Raw genomic sequence first — 23,058 nt, 5'->3', positions numbered from 1 at the left:
ATTTATACATGCAACATAAAGATGATTCATGGAAATATAGATTCACCGGCCACTTTATTAGGTACACCTGTCCAACTGCTTGTTAGTGCAAATGTCTACATCGCATGGCAGCAGCTCAATGCATTTAGGCATGTAGACATGGTCAAGACGATCTGCTGCTGTTCAAAGCGAGCATCAGAATGGGGAATAAAGGGGATTTAAGGGACTTTAAACATGGCATGGTTGCTGGTGCCAGACGAGCTGCTCTGAGTATTTCAGAAACTGCTGATCTACTGGGATTTTCACGCACAACCATCTCTAGGGTTTACAGAGAATGATCTGAACAAGTCGAAATAAAATAAAGTGGCCAGTGAGTGTGCATTCGCCCGTATTCTTTGTTAATTATTTCCCAAAATATGTTGAACAGATTCAGGAGTTTTTCACAGTATTTCCTATATTTTGTTCTTCTGGAGAAAGTCTTATTTGTTTTATTTTGGCTAGAATAAAAGCAGTTTGTAATTATTTTAAAGCCATTTTAAGGTCAATATTATTCGCTCCCTTCACCAATATTAGTGTTGGATTGTCTCCAGAACAAACCACTGTTGTGACTTGCCTAATTACCCTAACTTTACCTTAATTACCCTAGTGAAGCCTTTACATGTCACTTTAAGCTGAATACTAGTGTCTTGAAGAATATCTAGTCTAATATTATGTGCTGTCATCATGGCAAAGAGAAACCAGTTATTAGAAATTAATTATTATGTTTAGGAATAATTACTAATATCTAACTTAAACTGTTTTAAAAATAGTCAACAATATGTGTTAATAGACTGCATCGCAATTCAAGCACGAAACCCCCATCATCATCATCATGAAGAAGATGAAGATCTGCATCATCCTTCTCTTATTCCTCAGCCCATGTGTGTTTCTCATTGGCTCCTGTGGCTGAAGGTGTGGTTTGAACATCGCAACCCCAACTCAAAGGCGTTTTACTTTGCAAAAGAGAGATTTGACTGTAAGCATTGGTGTGCAAAACTCCCAGAAGAGCGTGAAAAAGCGAACGCAAAAAAAACGCTCGCTATATAAACAGCAACATGTGGAGGAGACGCGCTCAAGTTTCCTGAACGCATCATGACGCGTGGATTATCGGCGCTCCGGGTGATGTTTTCATTGTGATTATGATTGTTATGAGTGGACATGGCGTGGTGTGAGCGAGGGATCCAGATGTTGCTGGCCACCGTTGGAGCTTTTGTGGCTTTCAGTCTGATGAGCATCGCGATCGGGACCGATTACTGGCTGTATTCACGCGCGTACATCTGTAACGCGACCAACGCGAGCGCGGACGAGACGCAGACGCAGCCCAAGAAAGTCCGCGGGGATCTCACGCACTCCGGGCTCTGGAGGATCTGCTGTATCGAGGGTACAATATGAGCTCCATATAATTCCTTAGAGTTGTTTAAAAATGAGGGAAAACTTATTTGCTTTGTGCCGCCTTTTGTCAAGTAGGAGGCTTTTGTTCTTTACGCGCGTCAGAAGTGCGCGCGTTTGACGCTTCCGTCTATTTTGTGTATTTTTAGAGCAACGAAATGTGTTAAAAATGTGAATTAATAGGAAAACTTGGTTACTATTCGGCCACTTGTTAGCTTTATGTGACTACTTCCTCACTGAAAATGTGATTGTGCACTTGTTTCATCAAAAGCTGAAAGCATAGAGTAAAAAGAAAAGCTAAATAGCGACAGCTGTGTTGTTGTTTAGTCAGAAATGATCGATACATTTAAATAAACACTAAATACTGAGCAGTTAATGGCAGTTTCAATTATTTAGATTTTAATAGACACTCTCTCATTAGTAAACGAGTGAGACTCTAAAGCCCTAAGTAGTAGCCTATACAGCTCACTTCAGCCCGCTCCGTCAGCGTGACGTCATTTCGTCGTCACATTTGAATCGTGTCAACTTTTAAAAATTACTTCAGCATTTGACGATGCTGCTTAGTTTTGACATTTTACATCGATAAAATGTGTTTTTGTGGGTTTTAAAGATGAGAATGAGGAAAAAAAAAGAGGCAAACTTACTTCATTTTGTCAAGTAGGAGGCTTTTGTTCTTTACGCGCGTTCGAGTGCACTCAGAAGTGCGCGCGTTTGACGCTTCTGTCTAGTTATGTAATTTTCAGTGTTGAAATGTGTTAAAAATGAGAATTATTGTGGAACTTGATGACTTTTCAGCCACTAAGAAATGTGCACTTAATTAAAAAAAGCTAATTAGCGACAGACGTGTTGTTGTTTGATCGCTAATTTGAAATAAACAGGAAATACTGAGCGGTTTATTGGGAGTTTCAATTATTCAGATATTAATAAACACTCATCAGGGAAGGAGACTCTAAAGCACTAAGTAGCCTATACAGCTCAGTATACTTCCGTCAGCGTGACGTCATTTCGTCGTCACAATTGAATCGTTGAATCATCTTTAAAAAATTACTTCAGCATTTGACATTGCTGTTTCGTTTTAACATTTTACATGGATAAAATGTGTTTTTCTGGTTTTAAAAATGAGAACTAGGGAAAAAGAGGGAAACTTACTTTATTGTGCCGCCTTTTGTTAAGTAGAAGGCTTCAGAAGTGCGCGCGTTTGACGCTTCCATCTAGTTAATGTTATTTTTAGAGCTATGAAATGTGTTAAAATGAGAATTGATAGGGAAACTTGGTGACTTTTCGGCCAATTGTTAGCTTTATGTGACTATACTATCACTGAAAATGAGCACTTGATTAAAAAAGAAAAGCTAAATAGCGACAGATGTGTTGTTGTTTAGTCAGAAATGATCGCTAATTTGAAATGAATAGGAAATGCAGAAATACTGAGCAGTTTATTGGCAGTTTCAATGACTCCGATATTAATAAACACTCTCATCAGTGAAGGAGTGAGACTCTAGAGCCCTACCTAGTAGCTTATATAGCTCAGATATACTTCAGCTTGCTCTGTCAGCGTGACGTTATTTCGTCGTCACAATTGAATCAACTTAGAAAAATGACTTCAGCATTTGACGATGCTGCTTAGTTTTAATATTTTACATGGATAAAATGTGTTTTTGTGGTTTTAAAGATGAGAATGAGGGAAAGAAGAGGGAAACTTACTTCACTCGTGCCGCCTTTTGCCAAGTAGGAGGCTTTTGCTCTTTATGTCGTCACAATTGAATTTTTGCACCAACTAAAAAAAATTACTCTAGCATTTGACGACGCTGTTTACTTTTGACATTTTACATCGATAAAGTGTATTTTAGTGGTTTTAATGATGAGAATGTTGGGAAACTTGACTTTTTGGGAAACTTTGGCATAGTTGTTAGCTAATCGTAACTACTGTCACACTTTAAAAATGTGCACATTTCATCAGCTAGAAGTAATTTTTGTACAGTAAACATTAGATCATCCTACTTGAATAAAAGTCTGATGCAGCTTCCACATTCATACAGATTAATTAATATAATTTAAAAATATATATTAATTAATATTTTCTACAGATGTAGATGGCCAATAATTTATTATTAACATTTTTTTGGAGTGGCTCAGTGGTTAGCACTGTGGCCTCAGAGCAAGAAGGTTGCTGGTTTGAGTCCCAGCTGGAATGTAAATCAAAGGCGGCAACACCAAGGCTCCAAAAATACAAATTTATTAAATTAAAAAGGCTGACACAGAGCGTGTAACGTTTCGAGCCGCCGGCTCTTCATCAGACAATGTTTATCACAATCAGGTGCTCCTTTTTATACACTTCCGGATCACATGATCTCCTCTCGCATATATGCCAACATATACATACATGCATATGTATACATACACAATCGTTCATATATACATATACATACACATGAATACGTATACACATTCACATATAGTCTATAGCTTTGATATTATAAATCAAATTACAAAAAATATATAAATACATAAATAAACTATAATATTACATCACAAATTATAATAAAGAAAAATAAATAAATAAAGAAAAAATATATATATATACCATGATACACCAGACTCTACAACAAAATATAGCCAAAAAACCTTTAAACCAAACCCCTACTTAAACCTTCATTCATTCATTCATCATTCATTCATTGTCTTTTCGGCTTAGTCTCTTTGTTAGTCCGGGGCTACCACAGCGGAATAAACCACCAACCGCCCAGCTGGGCCAGTTGGCATTTGTGTGTGGAGTTTGCATGTTCTCCCCATGTTGGTGTGGGTTTCCTCCTGGTGCTCCGGTTTCCCCCACAGTCCAAACACATGCGCTATATTCATTCATCTCTTGTCGGCTTAGTCCCTTTATTAATCCGGGGTCGCCACAGTGGAATGAACCGCCAACTTATCCAGCAAGCTTTTATGCAGTGGATGCCCTTCCAGCCGCAACCCATCTCTGGGAAACATCCACACACACATTCACACACTACGGACAATTTAGCCTACCGTACGAATGCAGGGAGAACATGCAAACTCCACACGGAAACGCCAGCTAAGCCGAGGCTCGAACCAGCGACCTTCTTGCTGTGATTAAAATATTCATTCATTCATTTTCTTGTCGGCTTAGTCCCTTTATTAATCTGGGGTCGCCACAAAGGAATGAACCGCCAACTTATCCAGCATATGTTTTACATAGCATATACCCTTCCAGCTGCAACCCATCACTGGGAAACATCCATACACACTCATTCACACACACACACACACACACACTACGGTCAATTTGTTTTTAGCATACCCAATTCACCTATAGGCGGTGTGGTGGCGCAGTAGGTAGTGCTTTCGCCTCACTGCAAGAAGGTCACTGGTTCGAGCCTCGGCTGGGTTAGTTGGCGTTTCTGTGTGGAGTTTGCATGTTCTCCCCGTGTTGGTGTGGGTTTCCTCCGACTGCACAGTCCAAAGACACACGCTATCCACTTCCCGCCTCCTCCTGAAGTGACGTGCGATGCTCATTTGCAAACATTATTTTTTAGCCACCTCCGCGCTTCATTCTCGAAATGTATAGTTTGTCTAAAGTGAAGTATACAAACTATATAGTATACTAAGAGCAGGGATACAATCAGCCAGCGCAGTCGTAGCACCATAGTCATAATGTAGTCTCTCCCGGTTTGTTCACTTGCGGGAGTTCATTGGCATTTTCCCGCACGTGAATTCTAACCAATCGATAAGCAGTTTAGGAAATACGTTCAATAACATCTGGCCAATGAGAGATGTGGGTTTTGTCACATGACTGCACACTGGCACATAAAACAAAAGAAAAATGCGATGTATAAGCCGAGTTCAGCAGCTAATCAGCCGGAATCAGCTGAGGTGACGTGACTGCGACCAGCGAGACCTAGCTGTCAAACGCCCACGCCCTTAATTAGGCAGACTTATTATTATCAAAACGAATGACTTATAAGAAAATTCACCCCCTCACAGTTGTCATGAAGGGAAATATGAGCTATATACACCAAAGCCGTCTTTTATAGCAGGCTGTAAAGAACTTATTTCTGCTGTGAAGTCGGCCATTTTAACAGTGGGCTCATTAGAAATCTGCTCTATTTTGGAGCCAGGACTAGTGGAATTTAGATGAATTGCAGTTTGTTAGGCCGTACTCACACTAGGTACAGTTGCCTCTAACCAGGCCAAAGCACGCTTGTCCCCTCTCCCGTCTCCCCCATCGGCCCGCACTCACACCACAATCGGGCCTCGGCACGCTTACGTCATCAATGCTGCGCTGTTCAGTGAGAAGCGCTCCCTCACTCAGCAGCACAGTGCAGATTTCTCTAGTTATATCGTGTCAGTCGGTTTGATATGCAGTGACATGCAGTCAAATATTTCGCCAAACAGTCCTTAGTAAGGTTGTAACAATATACCGGTATGACGGTTTACCACGATTTGAATGTGGACGATTATCATACCATGAACAATTGCATATCAACGGTTTTAACCCTTAAAGACCGAGAGAGCTGCCCGCGGCTAAAAATAAGTATTGCTCTTAAATGTTTAATAACTTTTGATCCGCTGATCCGATTCATACAATTCAAAGATTGGCATAAAGAAGAGAATCTCAGCTTTCCAGTGCTGTATCACATAACATTCGCGGACTCAATGGGCCTTCAGAGGCTCCGGAATCAGTGCGGTTACGTTATCAAAATGTGACAACGCTAATTTGACAAAGAAACGCTCGTCACTGTGTCTCCGGACAAACCAGACATGATATATTGATGCATTGTCCCTCCTCCATGCCCAGATCGGTTCAAACTCACTATATCACAACCAATAAGCATAGGTTTCGCTTTTGTTTGTGGACCAACAAGCTTTTTGAACAACACAGAATGAGAGATAGGCATACATTTATGCGCGGCTAAATAAAACGCAAAAAAAAAAAAGTTTTGCATGAAATAATTCTCATACTAAGTACTTTTGCATGCACAGCAGCACAGAAACATGACAAAACAGTGACACAGCAAAGACGAACTGCTGCTCTTGCTGTTTTCAAAAGACACAAATGAAGATGCAGCTGTTTGTCTGCATTGCATACAACCATATCCAAATCCATATCCACAGACAACCATATCCAAATCCATATCCACAGACAACCATATCCATGCTGGCACATAAAACCTAAGGATGTTCCATATTGAATCTAGTTTTGTTATGTAACTATTTATAGTATAGCAAATATTTATATCTATTTTTTACTGAGGATTTGCACCATGTTTATTTGGACTTTATTTGGAATTTGACACATTATTTCTTATTTTCTTATTTTTATTTGTTCATTGTAAGTGGTGTTGTTTATAGTAACTAAAAATATATTATTTGGAAAAAGTCAAATTTGCTTCACTGTTCTATTATTTTGTAACTTTTGTAACATACCGTATACCGCGAAACCGTCAAACCGTGGTATTGTTTTAGACGATTATCATACCGTAAAAAATTCATACCGTTACAACCCTAGTCCTTAGGGATGTGGTGACACACAGTCAGTTATTTTACCGAACAGATCCGCCACTTTTGGCGCTCATAAACAATCATAAAGCCCTCGTGCTGCAGGAATTAGGAGGTTTGCTGTGGTGCAGCTGTCGTGCGGTGAGGGGTTTGCGCATTTAATAAGCTACGGCAGTTTGCGTTCACTAAACAGTAAGAATGATTAATAAATCCATATGAAACAGCCCCTTAAAAGTCACGTCTCGCTTTCAGTGTCGGGCTTTGGCGTGGTGGCGTGGTACGTTTGTAGTGTGAGTGCAAAATGCGCCAAAGCTTGAAACTGAAAGTCCAAGTGAACACCTCAGGCCCACCTCCTCCAACCAGGCCAGGGCTGGCACTCACACTTCTCAAACGATCCGAGAAACGGGCCTGGGCAGGGTTGGCATAGTGCACTCAAAAAAAAATTGTTGAATGAACATGATTTGATCGTGGCACCCTTTATGCATCTAATCCAATCAAGTAAACCTGAACTGCTTTGAACATGTTGTATGAACACAAAGCACATTTGTAGATGAAACATGGTTTCAGTATGTCAGTCTAACTTCTTTGCAACTAATTGACTCAAAATGTTTGTATTGTGTTATTCTAATTAAAATGATTCTAATTTACTCGATTTTATGTCGAAATTATGTCTCGTTAAATCAGCTAGTAAATTTCCTGTTCAATATTGTTGTTTAAATTACATTTTTTAAATGACGATACTATGAAGCAAGATTTAAAATTAAGTAATTCAACACAAAAAGGACAGAAAACATGTACATAACATGCATAACATTCAAGCTCTTGGGAAAACCAATTCCCAAACTATGCTTTAGGACACTAATCTTATTGGGAATATGTAAGGCAAACCTTGGTCTAATAAAAACAAACCAACAAATAGTAACATTGCGTGACAATATTTTAGTATTAAATATTTAACAAATGTGAATTAGCAAAAAGCTTGCTGTTGTATCACATGAAAACACGCGGTGATACTTCTTCTTGTTGTTTTCGTATGGTGACATCCGAACGCACTACCGCCACCTACTGATATGCGCGAAGTGACTCTCCAGAGTGAGAGTTGTCGATTTGAAGCGTCTCAGTCTAATTGAATCAACATGTTCTGATCAAATTCATTTGATTATTTCTTGATTCAGTTTCAAATAACATGAATTAATCATTTAACATACGTAAACTTGATTTGTTCTTTTCAATCTGACAAATGTTTATTTTGTAAATCCAATACATGCCTAGTTGATTTTTTTGAGTGTGTGAGTAGGCCCTTAGTTCCATATTAGCTTCATGAGGGAGTGCGGGATGTTGCCGCTTGGTTTGTAATAGCATGACAATTTACAGAAAGTGCCTGAGTGGGCTTATCCCAAACTAAAAGTCCATGTGCTTTTACCAATCTGTGTTATATTTATTTAACAAGTCAAATATGCATTTTATTTGGTGGTTGAAGAGCCAAAGTGACTCTTTTGGAAACAAAGGTTGACCTTAAGTATAACAATGTGTGCTAGCAAAATAAAGATTGTAAGTATATAGAGTTGAGGGCAAAACCATTCACCCTCCTGAGCAATATTTATTCTTTTTAAATATTTGTGAGCAGATTTTCGTCTGCAGTATTTCCTCTAGTCTTATTTGTTTTATTTCGGCTAGAATAAAAGCAGCTTTTAATAGTTTTAAAGCCATTTTAAGGTCAATATTATTGCCCCCTTCAGCAATATTAGTTTTGGATTGTCTCCAGAACAAACCACTGTTATACAATGACTTGCCTAATTACCCTCACTTTACCCTAATTAACCTGGTTAGGCCTTTAAGCTGAATACTAGTAAATATCTAGTCTAATATGTGCTGTCATCGTGACAAAGATAAAATAAATCAGTTATTAGACGTGAGTTATTAAAGCTATTGTGTGTTCGGTGATTGTGTCTCTCACATCAGTTGTGAAGATGTTGTGTGTTTCTTGAATGGCCAGACTGACGATCAGACTGTCCTCATAAACTCCACTTCATTCATGTCTTCATCGCATCGCAGCCTGTTGCCTGGAAACAATCTGTCTGAAATCGCTATGGTAACGTGGCCAGCGTTTAAAAATAGATGAGTCTGTTGCTTCTTATGATTGTCCATAAAGAAGAGATTGTCCATATAGAAGCAGACAGACAGACAGAGACAGACAGACAGAAACAGACAGACAGAGTGATAGATAGATAGATAGATAGATAGATAGATAGATAGATAGATAGATGGATAGATAGATAGATAGATAGATAGATAGATGGATAGATGGATAGATGGATAGATAGATAGATAGATAGATAGATAGATAGATAGATAGATAGATAGATAGATGGATGGATGGATGGATGGATGGATGGACGGACAGACAGATATAGAAAGACAGATAGACAGATAGATAGATGGATGGATGGATGGATGGATGGATGGATAGATAGATAGATAGATAGATAGATAGATAGACAAATAGATAGATAGATAGATAGATAGATAGATAGATAGATAGATAGATAGATAGATAGATAGATAGATAGATAGATAGATAGATAGATAGATAGATAGATAGATAGATAGATAGATAGACGGATGGATGGATGGACGGACAGACAGATATAGAAAGACAGATAGACAGATAGATAGATGGATGGATGGATGGATGGATGGATGGATGGATGGATAGATAGATAGATAGATAGATAGATAGATAGATAGATAGATAGATGGATGGATGGATGGATGGACGGACGGACGGACGGACGGACGGACGGACGGACGGACGGACGGACGGACGGACAGACAGACAGACAGACAGACAGATAGATAGATAGATAGACAGATAGATAGATAGACCGACAGATAGATAGACCGACAGATAGATAGATAGATAGATAGATAGATAGATAGATAGATAGATAGATAGATAGATAGATAGATAGATAGATAGATAGATAGATAGATAGATAGATAGATAGATGGATAGATAGGTAGATGTGTGTGTGTGTGTTTCTGGAAGGGTAGAGTTGTCAGTTTTCTAGCGATCTCCACAGATCTGTAATTAAATGCAGCGTCTGAAAGGCCAGCGAGTCTCTAATTAACCAGCAGCTTTGACTTCCGCCTCCATCCACACTCAATAACACACTCATAACCAGCTTCACCTTCAGCACAAACACACATAAACACACACACGCACACACACACACATACACACAAACGCGCACACTGTGCTGTTTCAAGTCCAAATATCTACAAACTCTTAAAGGGCAGCTATTATGCAGAAATCACTTCTATAAGGGGTTTAATCCGGTTGTGTGTCAGCAGTGTGTGAATACATCCAGCCTCTAATGGTCAACATGAATTAATTCTATTGTTTATAATCAGACTTGATCAAAGCAGTCTGCAGAAACACTCTGATTGACATTCTCCCTTTGTATGATGTCATCAGAGGGGGAAAGCCCCGCCCACTAGTGCTCATCTCTCCCTCATTAGCATACGACATCAGTCTGTCTTTGAATCTGCCACTATGCTGACACACTGACATTCATAGCTCCGCCCTCTTCTGAAAAGAGCACAGTCTCATTTACATTTAAAGCGACAGTCACCAAAACACCACATTTAGGATCAAAGCCCAACACAGTTGGTTACAGCGAGTTCTAAAACTTTATTTTGACTCATTATTTCTAAAACAAGACAATATTTTGTACTCGTCTAGAAAATGCTTCTTGATTTAAGAATCTTCAGATATTCAGACTTTACCAGAGATGGGTTGCGGCTGGAAGGGCATCCGCTGCGTAAAAACGTGCTGGATAAGTTGGCGGTTCATTCCGCTGTGGCGACCCTGGGATGATAAAGGGACTAAGCCGACAAAAAAAAAATGAATGAATGATATTCAGACTAGAAACGAGACAGAATCTCTCAGGAAGGAAGCATTATTTGCTGCGCGCTGAGCATTGGGTGAGAAAAGTCCCGTCTGCTGTATTAAAGCACAATGAAGATGTCAAAGGCATCCTGGGAGACTTTATGTAAATCAGCAGCGGGATCAGACTGAGGTTTCCATGGAGAAGACATGCTCAGCGCTCAGGCGGGACCGATGTCTGATTCTGGCTTTATCAGTGTGGATGCGCTACAGTCACTGTGCCAATAAACACCCGCTGGAAATCCACAGCTCCACAGATCTATACATACACTCTTAGAGTTTTTAGTCTAAACATCTAAACACTCTTGAATCAAGAAGCCTTTTCTGGATGAGTGCAAAATAATGTCTTGTTTTCAGAAATAAAGTCCAAATTAAGTGAGTTTTTCTTTAAAACATGCTAAATAATCTGCCACTGGGTGAGTAAGATAATCTTATTTTTTATTTTATTTATTTTAATTTATTTTTATTTTATAATAAATAATATTATTTTTTATTTTTTTTATTTTAATTAATTTTTTTATAAAAAATAATATTATTTTTTATTTTATTTATTTTTAATTTATTTTTTATTTTATAATGAATAATCTTATTTTTATTTTATTTATTTTAATTTATTTTTTATTTTATAATAAATAATCTTATTTTTTATTTTAATTTATTTTTTATTTTATAATAAATAATCTTATTTTTAATTTTATCTATTTTAATAATTTTTTTATTTTATAATAAATAATCTTATTTTTTATTTTATTTATTTTAATAAATTTTTTATTTTATAATAAATTATATTATTTTTTATTTTATTCATTTTAATTTATTTTTATTTTATAATAAATAATATTATTTTTTATTATTTTTTATTTTAATTAATTTTTTTATAATAAATAATCTTATTTTTTATTTTATTTATTTTAATTTATTTTTTATTTTATAATGAATAATCTTATTTTTTATTTTATTTATTTTAATTTATTTTTTATTTTATAATAAATAATCTTATTTTTCATTTTAATTTATTTTTTATTTTATAATAAATAATATTATTTTTAATTTTATTTATTTTAATAAATTTTTTTTTTATAATAAATAATCTTATTTTTTATTTTATTTATTTTAATAAGTTTTTTATTTTATGATAAATAATCTTATTTTTTATTTTATTCATTTTAATTTATTTTTTTATAATAAATAATCTTATTTTTTATTTTAATTATTTTAATTTATTTTTTATTTTACAATAAATAATCTTATTTTTTATTTTATTTATTTTAATTTATTTTTTATTTTATAATAAATAATCTTATTTTTTATTTTATTTATTTTATTTTTTATTTTATAATAAATAATATTTTTAATTTATTTATTTTAATTATTTTTTATTTTACAATAAATAATCTTATTTTTTATTTTAATTTATTTTTTATTTTATAATAAATAATCTTATTTTTTATTTTTACAGAAGAATAAACCCATGCTTAACCTATTTTACTTGTTTTAATGAAAAACTCACTTTACAGCTAAACTCTGCTGTTATTTTGGGATTTCCGCCTGGATTTTGCCTACCCAAATTTAAACGCTTCCCAAATCCACATGCAGAGGTGTAAATGCAAAAAAATTTTTAACACTATTGAAAGTGTTTACATATCTGTATATGTTGTCTGTGTTATAATAAACACCTAAAAAAGAGGCGCTTTTTATATATATATTTTTTATAAACTCAAATGTGAAAGTGTACCTTTTAGGTTCTGTGTGGTCTAGCGTGCTGTGATTAATGTTGGTGGTTCCTGCACATGTCTGTAATCATAGGAAAAAAGAAAAATGTCTCCACCATAATCTATGCAAAAGTTATTGTATTCCAACTGATGAGAGGTGCTGTACAAGCCACAGGGAGCGATCATTGTTTTCATATTTCACTATTCTTTTGTTTGATCAAACATAATTCACTGTGTTTGGAGCACGTCAGACATATAAAAGGATTACTTATGCACATCACCTCAAAAACAGAGGAGAATGGCCCTGAAGCACACAGCATAAGGTAAGAGATGACAGCTGTCTGTGCTATCTGGGGCTGCTTATTGATCATAAATGTATTGTTTTCACTTATGCGCCATGGAAACACCACGATTCATTCGGCAACTGTTTGATATGTGAATATAATTCAGTAAAAAGAACGCTAGAACCGTATGAGCACCGGCAAGAGCTTTCATTTGAGCTATAACTTGTACATGTGTCATATGAAAAAATATGAAAATGAACCAATGTTCACTACCCAGCTCGGGTATCCAAAATACTGTGTATTTAAGTGTGAATAACTATTGTACAGTAGAATAAACACCAAAGTGATGCATGTGTGCATAAAATATAGATCCTACACTTTTAAACGAAACCACTTACGGGGGTCTGGTGCAACGCTAGCCCTTTAAATCTGAAAGCGTGAATGATGCGATTTGCGCAAATGAAGTGGCGCCAGTTGAACGAATTGCTCAAGTTGGAAAATCTAAACTACAGAGGACATTTGCGCAATGTTAACCGATCAGGAGCTTGCTCTTGCAGGGGCGTAATTTTGACGTAGCGCCTGTTGTTGGTGTCCCGGGAGGTAACCTTATTGATCTGCTGTCTGTCCATGTGGGCGGAGGAATACACAAGAGTGAAGAGGCTGTAGGAGTGCTGTTAATGCAGAATATCAAACGGCTATCAGCCAATCAGATTCAAGAACCTGTTATATAAATAAATATACATAATATATATATATATATATATATATATATATATATAATTGATCACATTTCTTTAAAAAAAATAAGATTATTAATTCGTTTTTATAAAAAAAAAAGAGTTTATTTCTATAACGATCTGTGACAATGTTTTACTATTGAAATTTAGAAAATTGTATGTAAAGGTTCTATTTTCTTCCTCTTTTACAGTGACTAGACTAGAAACCACATGGCCCACTTTCTCAGACCTATTTAATGCTAATTAATTTGCTCCTTTTTTAACACTAGACCCAATTAATGGCAAGCTGGGCCACACAAAAGCGGTGTCACAGGGAGTAAACTCCACCTGGAGACTGGCAGAGACGTTTGCTGTGGGACACGTTCTGATGTATGTTAAGACCTGTTGAACACATTTGGCTTAAGGTTATTATGCCATATCATTAATCTGTGCTATCAATTTTTGGAAATGATTTTGTTATCGTTATGCTCCCGTAAAAGAAGTGCTCTCAATCTGTCTGATTTTAATTTTAAATGAAAAAGGACAATTTATAAGACTGAATTTAAACAAATTAGGGTGAACAATACTAATTTTAATTAGTTTATTAACCACTTACCTTAAAAATATTTAGTAAATCCAGTGAATTGTTTTTTTTTTCAGTGTGCTCCATATTCCCATGCAAAAGAATAGAAAAGGCAGGGTCTCAAGCCAGCTAACAAAATAAAAACTAGCCAATGGTCTCGAAATTCTACCAGTCTTGTCCTTTGTTCACATATTGCACAGAAACTAATTTGCTGGTAATTTTCCAGAAATCGCTGTAAGCCCTGTTTAAGGGCTTTGTTAAATTAAGTCTTCTCATTTTTCTATGTATATAGTAGTGCTTGTTTTATAGTCATTTAGGCCAGGGCTTCAGTAATTCACGGTTGGACTATCAGCCTTTTAGGGCAAGGCTATCAGTAATTTAGGGCGGGGCATTAGTTTAACAGGGCGGGGCTATAGTCATTTAGGGCGTGACTATCAGTTATTTAGGGCAGGGCTATCAGTAATTCACGGTGGGACTATCAGCCTTTTAGGGCAAGGCTATCAGTAATTTAGGGCGGGGCATTAGTTTAACAGGGCGGGGCTATAGTCATTTAGGGCGTGACTATCAGTTATTTAGGGCAGGGCTATCAGTAATTCACGGTGGGACTATCAGCCTTTTAGGGCAAGGCTATCAGTAATTTAGGGCGGGGCATTAGTTTAACAGGGCGGGGCTATAGTCATTTAGGGCGTGACTATCAGTTATTTAGGGCAGGGCTATCAGTAATTCACGGTGGGACTATCAGCCTTTTAGGGCAAGGCTATCAGTAATTTAGGGGGCTGGGCATTAGTTTAACAGGGCAGGGCTATAGTCATTTAGGGCGTGACTATCAGTTATTTAGGGCAGGGCTATCAGTAATTCACGGTGGGACTATCAGCCTTTTAGGGCAAGGCTATCAGTAATTTAGGGCGGGGCATTAGTTTAACAAGGCGGGGCTATAGTCATTTAGGGCGTGACTATCAGTTATTTAGGGCAGGGCTATCAGTAATTCACGGTGGGACTATCAGCCTTTTTGGGCAAGGCTATCAGTAATTTAGGGCGGGGCATTAGTTTAACAAGGCGGGGCTATAGTCATTTAGGGCGTGACTATCAGTTATTTAGGGCAGGGCTATCAGTAATTCACGGTGGGACTATCAGCCTTTTTGGGCAAGGCTATCAGTAATTTAGGGCGGGGCATTAGTTTAACAAGGCGGGGCTATAGTCATTTAGGGCGTGACTATCAGTTATTTTGGGCAGGGCTATCAGTCATTTAGGGGGCGGGTCTATCAGTCCTTTAAAGCAAGGTTTTCAGTCATTTTGGGCAGGGCCATCAGTAATTTAAGGCAGGGCTATTAGTTCTTTAGGGCAGGGCTATTAGTCCTTTAGGGCGGAGCCATTGGTTTTTTAGGGCAGGGCATAAGTTCAATTGGGCAGGGCTATTATTCCTTTAGGGCAGGGCTATCAATAACTTAGAGTAGGGTTATCAGTCATTTAGGGCAGGTCAATCAGTAATTAACAGCGGGGTCATCAGTCCTTTAGGGTGTGGGACTATCAGTCATTTAAAGTGGGGCCATCAATAATGTAGGGCTGCTCTATCAGTTCTTTAGGGCATGGCCATCAGGCGTTTAGGGGGCGGGGCTATCAGTCTTTTAGGGTGGAGCTATCAGTCATTTAGGGCAGGGCCATCAGTAATTTAAGGTAGGGCTATCTGTTCTTTAAGGGCAGGGCTATCGGTTATTTAGGGCAGGGCATAAGTTCAATTGGGCGGGGCTATTATTCCTTTAGGGCAGGGCTATCAATCACTTAGAGTAGGGTTATCAGTCATTTAGAGCCGGGCTATCAGTCCTTTAAGGTGGGGCTATCAGTCTTTTAGGGCAGGGCGATCAGTCATTTAGGCCGGGGAATTAGTTTAACAGGGCAGGGCTATTTGTCCTTTAGGGAAGGGCTATCAGTCATTTAGGGCGGAGCCATCAGTCATTTAGGCCGGGGCAATAGTTCAACAGGGCAGGGCTATCTGTCCTTTAGGGCAGGGCTATCAGTCATTTTGGGGCGGAGCCATCAGTCATTTTGGCCGGGGGAATAGTTCAACAGGGCAGGGCTATCTGACCTTTAGGGCAGGGCTATCAGTCATTTAGGGCGGAGCCATCAGTCATTTAGGGGGCAGGACAATCAGTCATTTATGTTGGGGCTATCAGTCATTTTGGTCAGCGTCATAAGTAATTTAGGGCGTTGGTATCAGTCCTTTAGGGCAGGGCTTTAGTCATGTATGGCAGGGCCATCAGGTCTTTAGGGCAGGGCTATCAGTCATTTAGGGCAGGTGTATTAGTAATTTACGGCAGGGATATAAGTAGTTTAGGGCAGGGCTATCATTCCATTAGGGCACAGCCATCAGTAATTTTGGGTGGGGCCATTCGTAATTGAGGGCATAGTTATCAGTAATTTAGGGCCCAGAGTAATTTAGGGCATAATTTTCATTAATTTAGGGCAGGGCCATCAGTAATTTAGGGCCAAGAGCAATTTAGTGCATCGTTTTCAGTAATTTAGGGTGGGGTTTTCAGTCCTTTAGGGCATGACTTAGTCTATTTGTCAATCTTCTTTCATTTTGTTAGCAACACCCATTTTCCAACAATCAAATTAATTCCCAAAGGATGAAATGGAGCAACGCCCTACTTTTTTTTCCAGGATGTTTTCCAGTGTATAGTGGAAAAAGGACAATCTTACCTTCTGTTTCATGTCGACTTTAACTTTAAATCTGTTTCTAAACAATTCTATGTGTATTTTTCACATGCACCTACTGCTTCAAAACAGAACAAATAGTCATCGAACGCGGGGTGTTTTTCTTAAATTGCATCTGATCTTACGCTTTGTGATTTGCATACATTTCCAAATCCTCACTCAAACCTCTAATCATATTTCTGTAGGTCTCAACAAAGGAAGCTGCTACCGAATCAATCATTTCCCAGATGATAATGATTATGACACAGACAGCTCGGAGTATCTCTTACGTGAGTGACTGCCTTTCTAGACATACTATGTGTTAATGTCTACATCTCAATGTTAAAGCAGTGTTTGTGTCTGAACAGGTATTGTGCGGGCCTCCAGCGTGTTCCCCCTCCTCAGTACCATCCTGCTGTTGCTGGGCGGGTTGTGTGTTGGAATAGGACGCATATACAACAAGAGAAACAACATATTGCTCAGCGCTGGGATTCTGTTTGTGGCAGCAGGTAAACCTCGCAAATGAACACCTGCTAACATGCTTATACAGCAGGGATGTCCTAACTCGGTCCTGGAGGGTTGGTGTCCAGCTTCAACACTCCTGCCAGAAAGTTTCTAGTACAGGGGTCACCAATCTCGTTCCTGGAGGTCCGGTGCCCTGCAGGGTTTAGCTCCAACTTGCCTTAACACACCTGTCTGGGTGTTTCAAGTATACCTAGTAAGACTTGTTCAGGTGTGTTTGATTAGGGTTGGAGCTAACATTTGCAGGACACCGACCCTCCAAGAACAAGTTTGGTGATCCCTGTTCTAGTATATCTAGTAAGACCTTAATTAGCTGGTTCAAGTGTGTTTGATTTGGGTTGGAGCTAAACTCTCCAGGACCGAGTTTGGACACCCCAGAAATGTTTTTCTTAATTAAGAGTTTTGTCCTTTTTCTAGTCTATGCCCCACTGTTGTATTATTTAGCTTGTTTAAAGGAACAACTCACTTAATTTTGACATATTATTCCTTGATTTAGGAATTTTTTTTTAGATATTTGGACTAGAAAGAAGACAAAAACTCAAAGTAAGAGAAGCATTTTCCACCCACTTCAGACCGTACAGTTTGTTCGCTGAATATATCAGGAATATATTAATCCCTGCTCTGATAGTCGAACTCATCCATGATGTTACTGGCAGGTACACTGGAACTGAGGGGGCGAAGGCTGCCCAATTTTCGTTAGCTGTTACGCAAGTGAATTTAGTGGGCTGATATGGCTTGTGCTAAAAGGGCCCACTCTCTATGGGCTCTCTGATTGTGGAAAATACTTGAGTAAAAGCAGCACGTCACTCACTCCCTAGATGCTGTAATACCAGCTGTTGCCAATTACAACAACACATCAGCATGTCTGTCATATTAGAAAGGTCAAAATCCACACAATAAACAAAGGAGGTTATAATAGTTAGAAAAAGCTACCCATTCCCAATCATCCCATTAGAAATGTGCAGCATATGGTATATTTTCCTACAGGGAAGTGGCTAATGAAGCCATGTTAATGTTTTGGAAGCTAGCTAGAAGAGTTATGGAGGAACACCTCACTCCCCAGGCATTAAGGCATGCTTGCTGGCATTTTCACCGATGATGGTTTGAATCACACTTGTCGTGGTACAAACTGGAACAGTTACACTGGTGACTGGATGGGAGTGAGGTTTAAAGAGGGTGAGTGAAACCAAGCAAGTAAAGCGTATTGTCCTAGTTTGGAGAGGCACAGTGATACTAGATGTTTTGAACATAGCCTTTAATGCTGACTGGTGCTTGTTCAGTACCACTCAGAGTGATGGAAATATTATAGTTGGTGCCGTGACCCGGATGTCAATGAGGTTTAAAGATGGTGAGTGAAACAGAATTAAGCAAGTAAACCCCATTCCCTTGGTTTTGAGGGGCACACTTACACTAGACGTTTTGCAGATTGTCTCTCATGCTGGCTGGTGCTTGTTCAGAAACATTCAGAGTGATGGAAATAGTATATTTGGTGCCGTGACCCGGATGGGAGTGAGACTAAAATAGAGTGAGTGAAACAGAATTAAGCAAATAAACCTCATTCCCTTGGTTTTGAGGGGCACACTGATACTAGAAGTTTTGCACATTGCCACTCATGCTGGCTGGTGCTTATTCATTATCACTCAGAGTGATGGGACCATAATATTTGGTGCCGTGACCCGGGTGTCAATGAGGTTTAAAGACGGTGAGTGAAACAGAATTAAGCAAATAAACCTCATTCCCTTGGTTTTGAGGGGCACACTGATACTAGAAGTTTTGCAGATTGTCTCTCATGCTGGCTGGTGCTTGTTCATTATCACTCAGAGTGATGGGACCATAATATTTGGTGCCGTGACCCGGGTGTAAATGAGGTTTAAAGATGGTGAGTGAAACAGAATTAAGCAAATAAACCTCATTCCCTTGGTTTTGAGGGGCACACTGATACTTGAAGTTTTGCACATTGCCTCAGAGTGATGGGATGGGGGCCCCGTGTGATAGGGGGCCCCGCGTGGTAACCCTGACACCACCCCCACCCCCCGGTCTTCCGTTCACGCAATCATAACTCACCTCAGCCTTCAAATAAGTCACTCACCTTCTCGCCATCATATGGACCACCCTCCCCCGCTCTTCACTTTGTGCGATCATAAGTACTACCTTACCTGGCATAACCCCCCCACACACACATTTTTCACATTATGCGCTACGCAGGTCTGGTTGACATTTCTGGCAGTCGCATGTACTATTCTTGGTAGTTTATTTGTTATTTTTCAAGAGTTCACACTTAGCTGATGATTGATTATTAAAGCTTGTTTGGAAGAAAGCCCTGAGCTCATAAGATCCTCGAACCCAGGGCTCTCTCTCGTTTGCAAGGCGAGAGGGGAGTTTGAGCTCAGGTAGATCTCGAGAACTCCCCTGCTGTAGTAGCTAATGGACAGATAGTGATCGCTCTTAAGAGAAAACTACTGACTAGGAGCATGTCTATGGTGCTGATTTGGATTAGTCAATTAACTTAAGTTGCATGATTTTGGATGGTGGGAGGAAACTGGGGAACCCGTGGGAAACCCACGTGAGCATTGGAAGAACGAATAAACTCTGCACAGAATCGTTGACTGGATTGGTAACGACTAGAACCAGTGACGTTCTTGCTGTGAGGCAACAGTGCTAACTACTGGGCCACTGTGCCACCCATCTAGGGAAGGAGGAGGAGTGAGGTGGAAGTGGGGATTCTTCAAAATGAAGATGGCTGTTATATGGAACTTATGGTAATTATAGTGGTTTTAGAATCGTCTGATTGGTGAATCATAAATTGAATAATGCGGAGCCGGCTGCAAGCAATCATAAGCACGTGATCTACGATGAAACTTCACTTAATCCACATTTATATGTACCTTGTTATATCAAATGACAAATTAAATAAAACTTATGTTACTTATCAAGACATTTGCTTGTTTTGTGTCTGGCAGGTTTGAGCAACATCATCGGTATAATTGTCTACATCTCCAGCAATGCCGGCGACCCCAGCGACAAAAGAGACGAGGACAAGAAGAATCAGTATAACTATGGTTGGTCGTTCTACTTTGGAGCGCTCTCTTTCATTGTGGCCGAGGCGGTGGCCGTTCTGGCAGTCAACATCTACATCGAGAAGAATAAAGAAGTGAGGTTTAAAGCACGACGTGAGTTCATCAAGTCTACCTCCTCCTCTTCGCCATACTCCCGCATGCCCAGCTTTCGCTATCGTCGACGGCACTCGCGGTCCAGTTCGCGCTCCACAGAAGCATCCCGCGAGGCGTCGCCTGTGGGCATGAAAATGATTAGCTCGGTGCCTGTAGGAGAGATCAACATGTACACACTGACGAGAGACCCTCTCAAATCAGGCACGGATAGTTCTTACAGTCCAGATCATGATTCTGGATTCCTCCAAGTGCACAACTGCTTTCCTAAAGACCTTAATGATGGTGCCAACAGGAGGACAACACCTGTATGAGGGTACTCAATGGAACGGAAGAGATAAAGGCCATATTAATTGGATAGCCATTGGGGATAAGTGGCAGACGCCAACGAAGGGGATACCCATTGATGATCAATGACGTCTCTCATTGGTGAAAGAGAGCCACTGTGTTCAGAAGGAAAGATTTAATCTCCACTTTCAACAACTACTCTTGTGTTTCTCCACACGATCTCTCAGAAGCGCACATCTCTTATCAAAGGGCAAGACACGCAAATGTAAAACGGATGGATATTGAGAGTTTTAAGTAAGCCAATCCATTCCCTTGGTCAATACAGTGGCATATTCTCGGTGTATACCAATATGATAATGACTCTCACACTTTGAGATGGTGCTAATGCAGGCTCACAGCTGAAGCCTTCCCGTCGTTGTGTGTTCAGCGCTGACCGGAGTTGAATACTGAACACCCTTGTTTGTTTGTATCATATGTTTGTAGCCACAGTTGTCTATCCCTATTCAGTGTGCCTATCATCTTGGCAGTGCCAACTGCTCAGACTTGATCTGGAGCCACTTTGCAACACAGTGCAAATCTCAAATCTCTATTATTTTTGTTGTTGTACGACTAGAAGTATCACTAAATAATCACTGGTGCATTCTAGTTTAGGATGTTACGACTACTTATTGTATATAAACACCCTGCTGAAAAGACAAGATTGGATTGTCATAGCTGGTCAGGTGCTTCTTTTCTATCTGCTGGACGACTTCATCAGCAAAACTTGTCCAAGGAAGTCTTACTGTTTACAGTGAGCACAGAATTACACCTACAACCCATTTTACTTTTGATGTGCAACATATTTATGATTGGAAATGTAAGCCGTGACGTTGTGGATAGAGAATGAGTCATGCCAGACCAGTGGGTGAAACATGGTGATCGGTCAAAAGGGAAAAATGTTTCAGATGCATTTTTCAAAAGAATCCAAATACAGTGCAGGATTATGAAGGCTTCACATGCACTGATGACTCATGGGCAGCACGATGACTCAGTGGGAAGCAGTGCTGCCTCATAGCAAGAAGGTCCTTAGTTCGAGCATGTTTTCCCTGTGTGTGCGTGGGTTCCCTTTGTGTTCTCTGCACCTCCCACTATCCAGAAACAAGTGACACAAGTGGGTTGATGATGCCAAATTGACCATAGGGGTGAATGAGTGTGTGCATGGGTGTGTGTGTGAGAGCTCTACAATAGACCTGCCTGTGACCCGAGATTCAGGTTCCCCCCTTCAACCACACAAAGGAAAAAGATCCCAAATATTTACTGCAATGAGTTTTGCTATTGTTGCCCATAGAGAAAAATTTAAATATATGCAAATTAGATATGAGATAATGTTCATGTTTGGAATTTACATAAATGTCAAGAATTAACCCCTTGCATACATACGATTTATGGCCAGTAAAATTTTACTTTAATTTCTAAAATCGAGTGGCCAATCCTGCTTGAGGAGACACTGCCCTGCAAATATTACCTTCAACTAGCTTCTCTAACACTTGCCTTGAGGTTTATGTAAGTCTGAGGGCCTTGATAAGATGGTTGTTGTGTGTTTAATTAAGGTATCCCTACTGAAAAAAAACAGCTTAAACCAGCCTAGGCTGGTTGGCTGGTTTTAGCTGGTCGACCAGGCTGGTTTTAGTGGGGTTTTGGCCATTTCTATGCTGGTTTCCAGCCATTTCCAGCCTGGTCTTAGCTGGTCAGGCTGGGAGATGACCAGCTAAAACCAGACTGACCAGCTTAAATCAGGCTGGTCTTAGCTGGATTTAGCTGGTCATTTTCCAGCCTGACCAGCTAAGACCAGACTGGAAATAGCTGGAAATTAGCCTGGAAATGGCCTGAACCCCTCAAAAACCAGGCTGGTCAACCAGCTAAAACCAGCCAACCAGCCTAGGCTGGTTTAAGCTGGATTTTTCAGCAGGGATAAGCTAAACTCTGCAGGACAGTTGCCCTCCAGGAGCAATCCTGTAAACCCCTGGTATAGCATAATTTTATTTTCAGTATTTATTTATTTATTTAGATGCCTGGGCTCAAACTGAAGAGAGAAAATTAACTGGAGAAGATTTACACCTCAAGGAAGCCTCCACCGTTATCTGTTACAGACCAATGGTAGTTTGACGGAGTTTACCAGCCAGCGTGAACTTTTCCGAAAGAGTTGTTTGATCAAGCTCTTTTGAAATTCCAAAACTGCAAACTAAAGG

General features: G+C 39.2%; 1 protein-coding gene across 1 annotated transcript; it reads left to right on the top strand.

Annotated features, from left to right (window-relative positions):
- Positions 1–989: 989 nt before the first annotated feature.
- cacng4b (calcium channel, voltage-dependent, gamma subunit 4b) lies at positions 990–22,420 on the top strand. The gene is made up of 4 exons (NM_001328103.1): positions 990–1,399; positions 17,060–17,143; positions 17,222–17,362; positions 20,336–22,420. Exons 1-4 carry the CDS (start codon positions 1,177–1,179, stop codon positions 20,854–20,856), a joined length of 969 nt encoding a protein of 322 aa, NP_001315032.1. The 5' UTR covers positions 990–1,176; the 3' UTR covers positions 20,857–22,420.
- Positions 22,421–23,058: the final 638 nt, after the last annotated feature.

Source organism: Danio rerio, chromosome 3, assembly GCF_049306965.1.
Source record: "Danio rerio strain Tuebingen ecotype United States chromosome 3, GRCz12tu, whole genome shotgun sequence".
Lineage (NCBI taxonomy): Eukaryota > Metazoa > Chordata > Actinopteri > Cypriniformes > Danionidae > Danio > Danio rerio.
The sequence above is the reverse complement of the archived record's forward strand: the minus strand, read 5'-3'. Positions and strand labels throughout refer to the sequence as shown.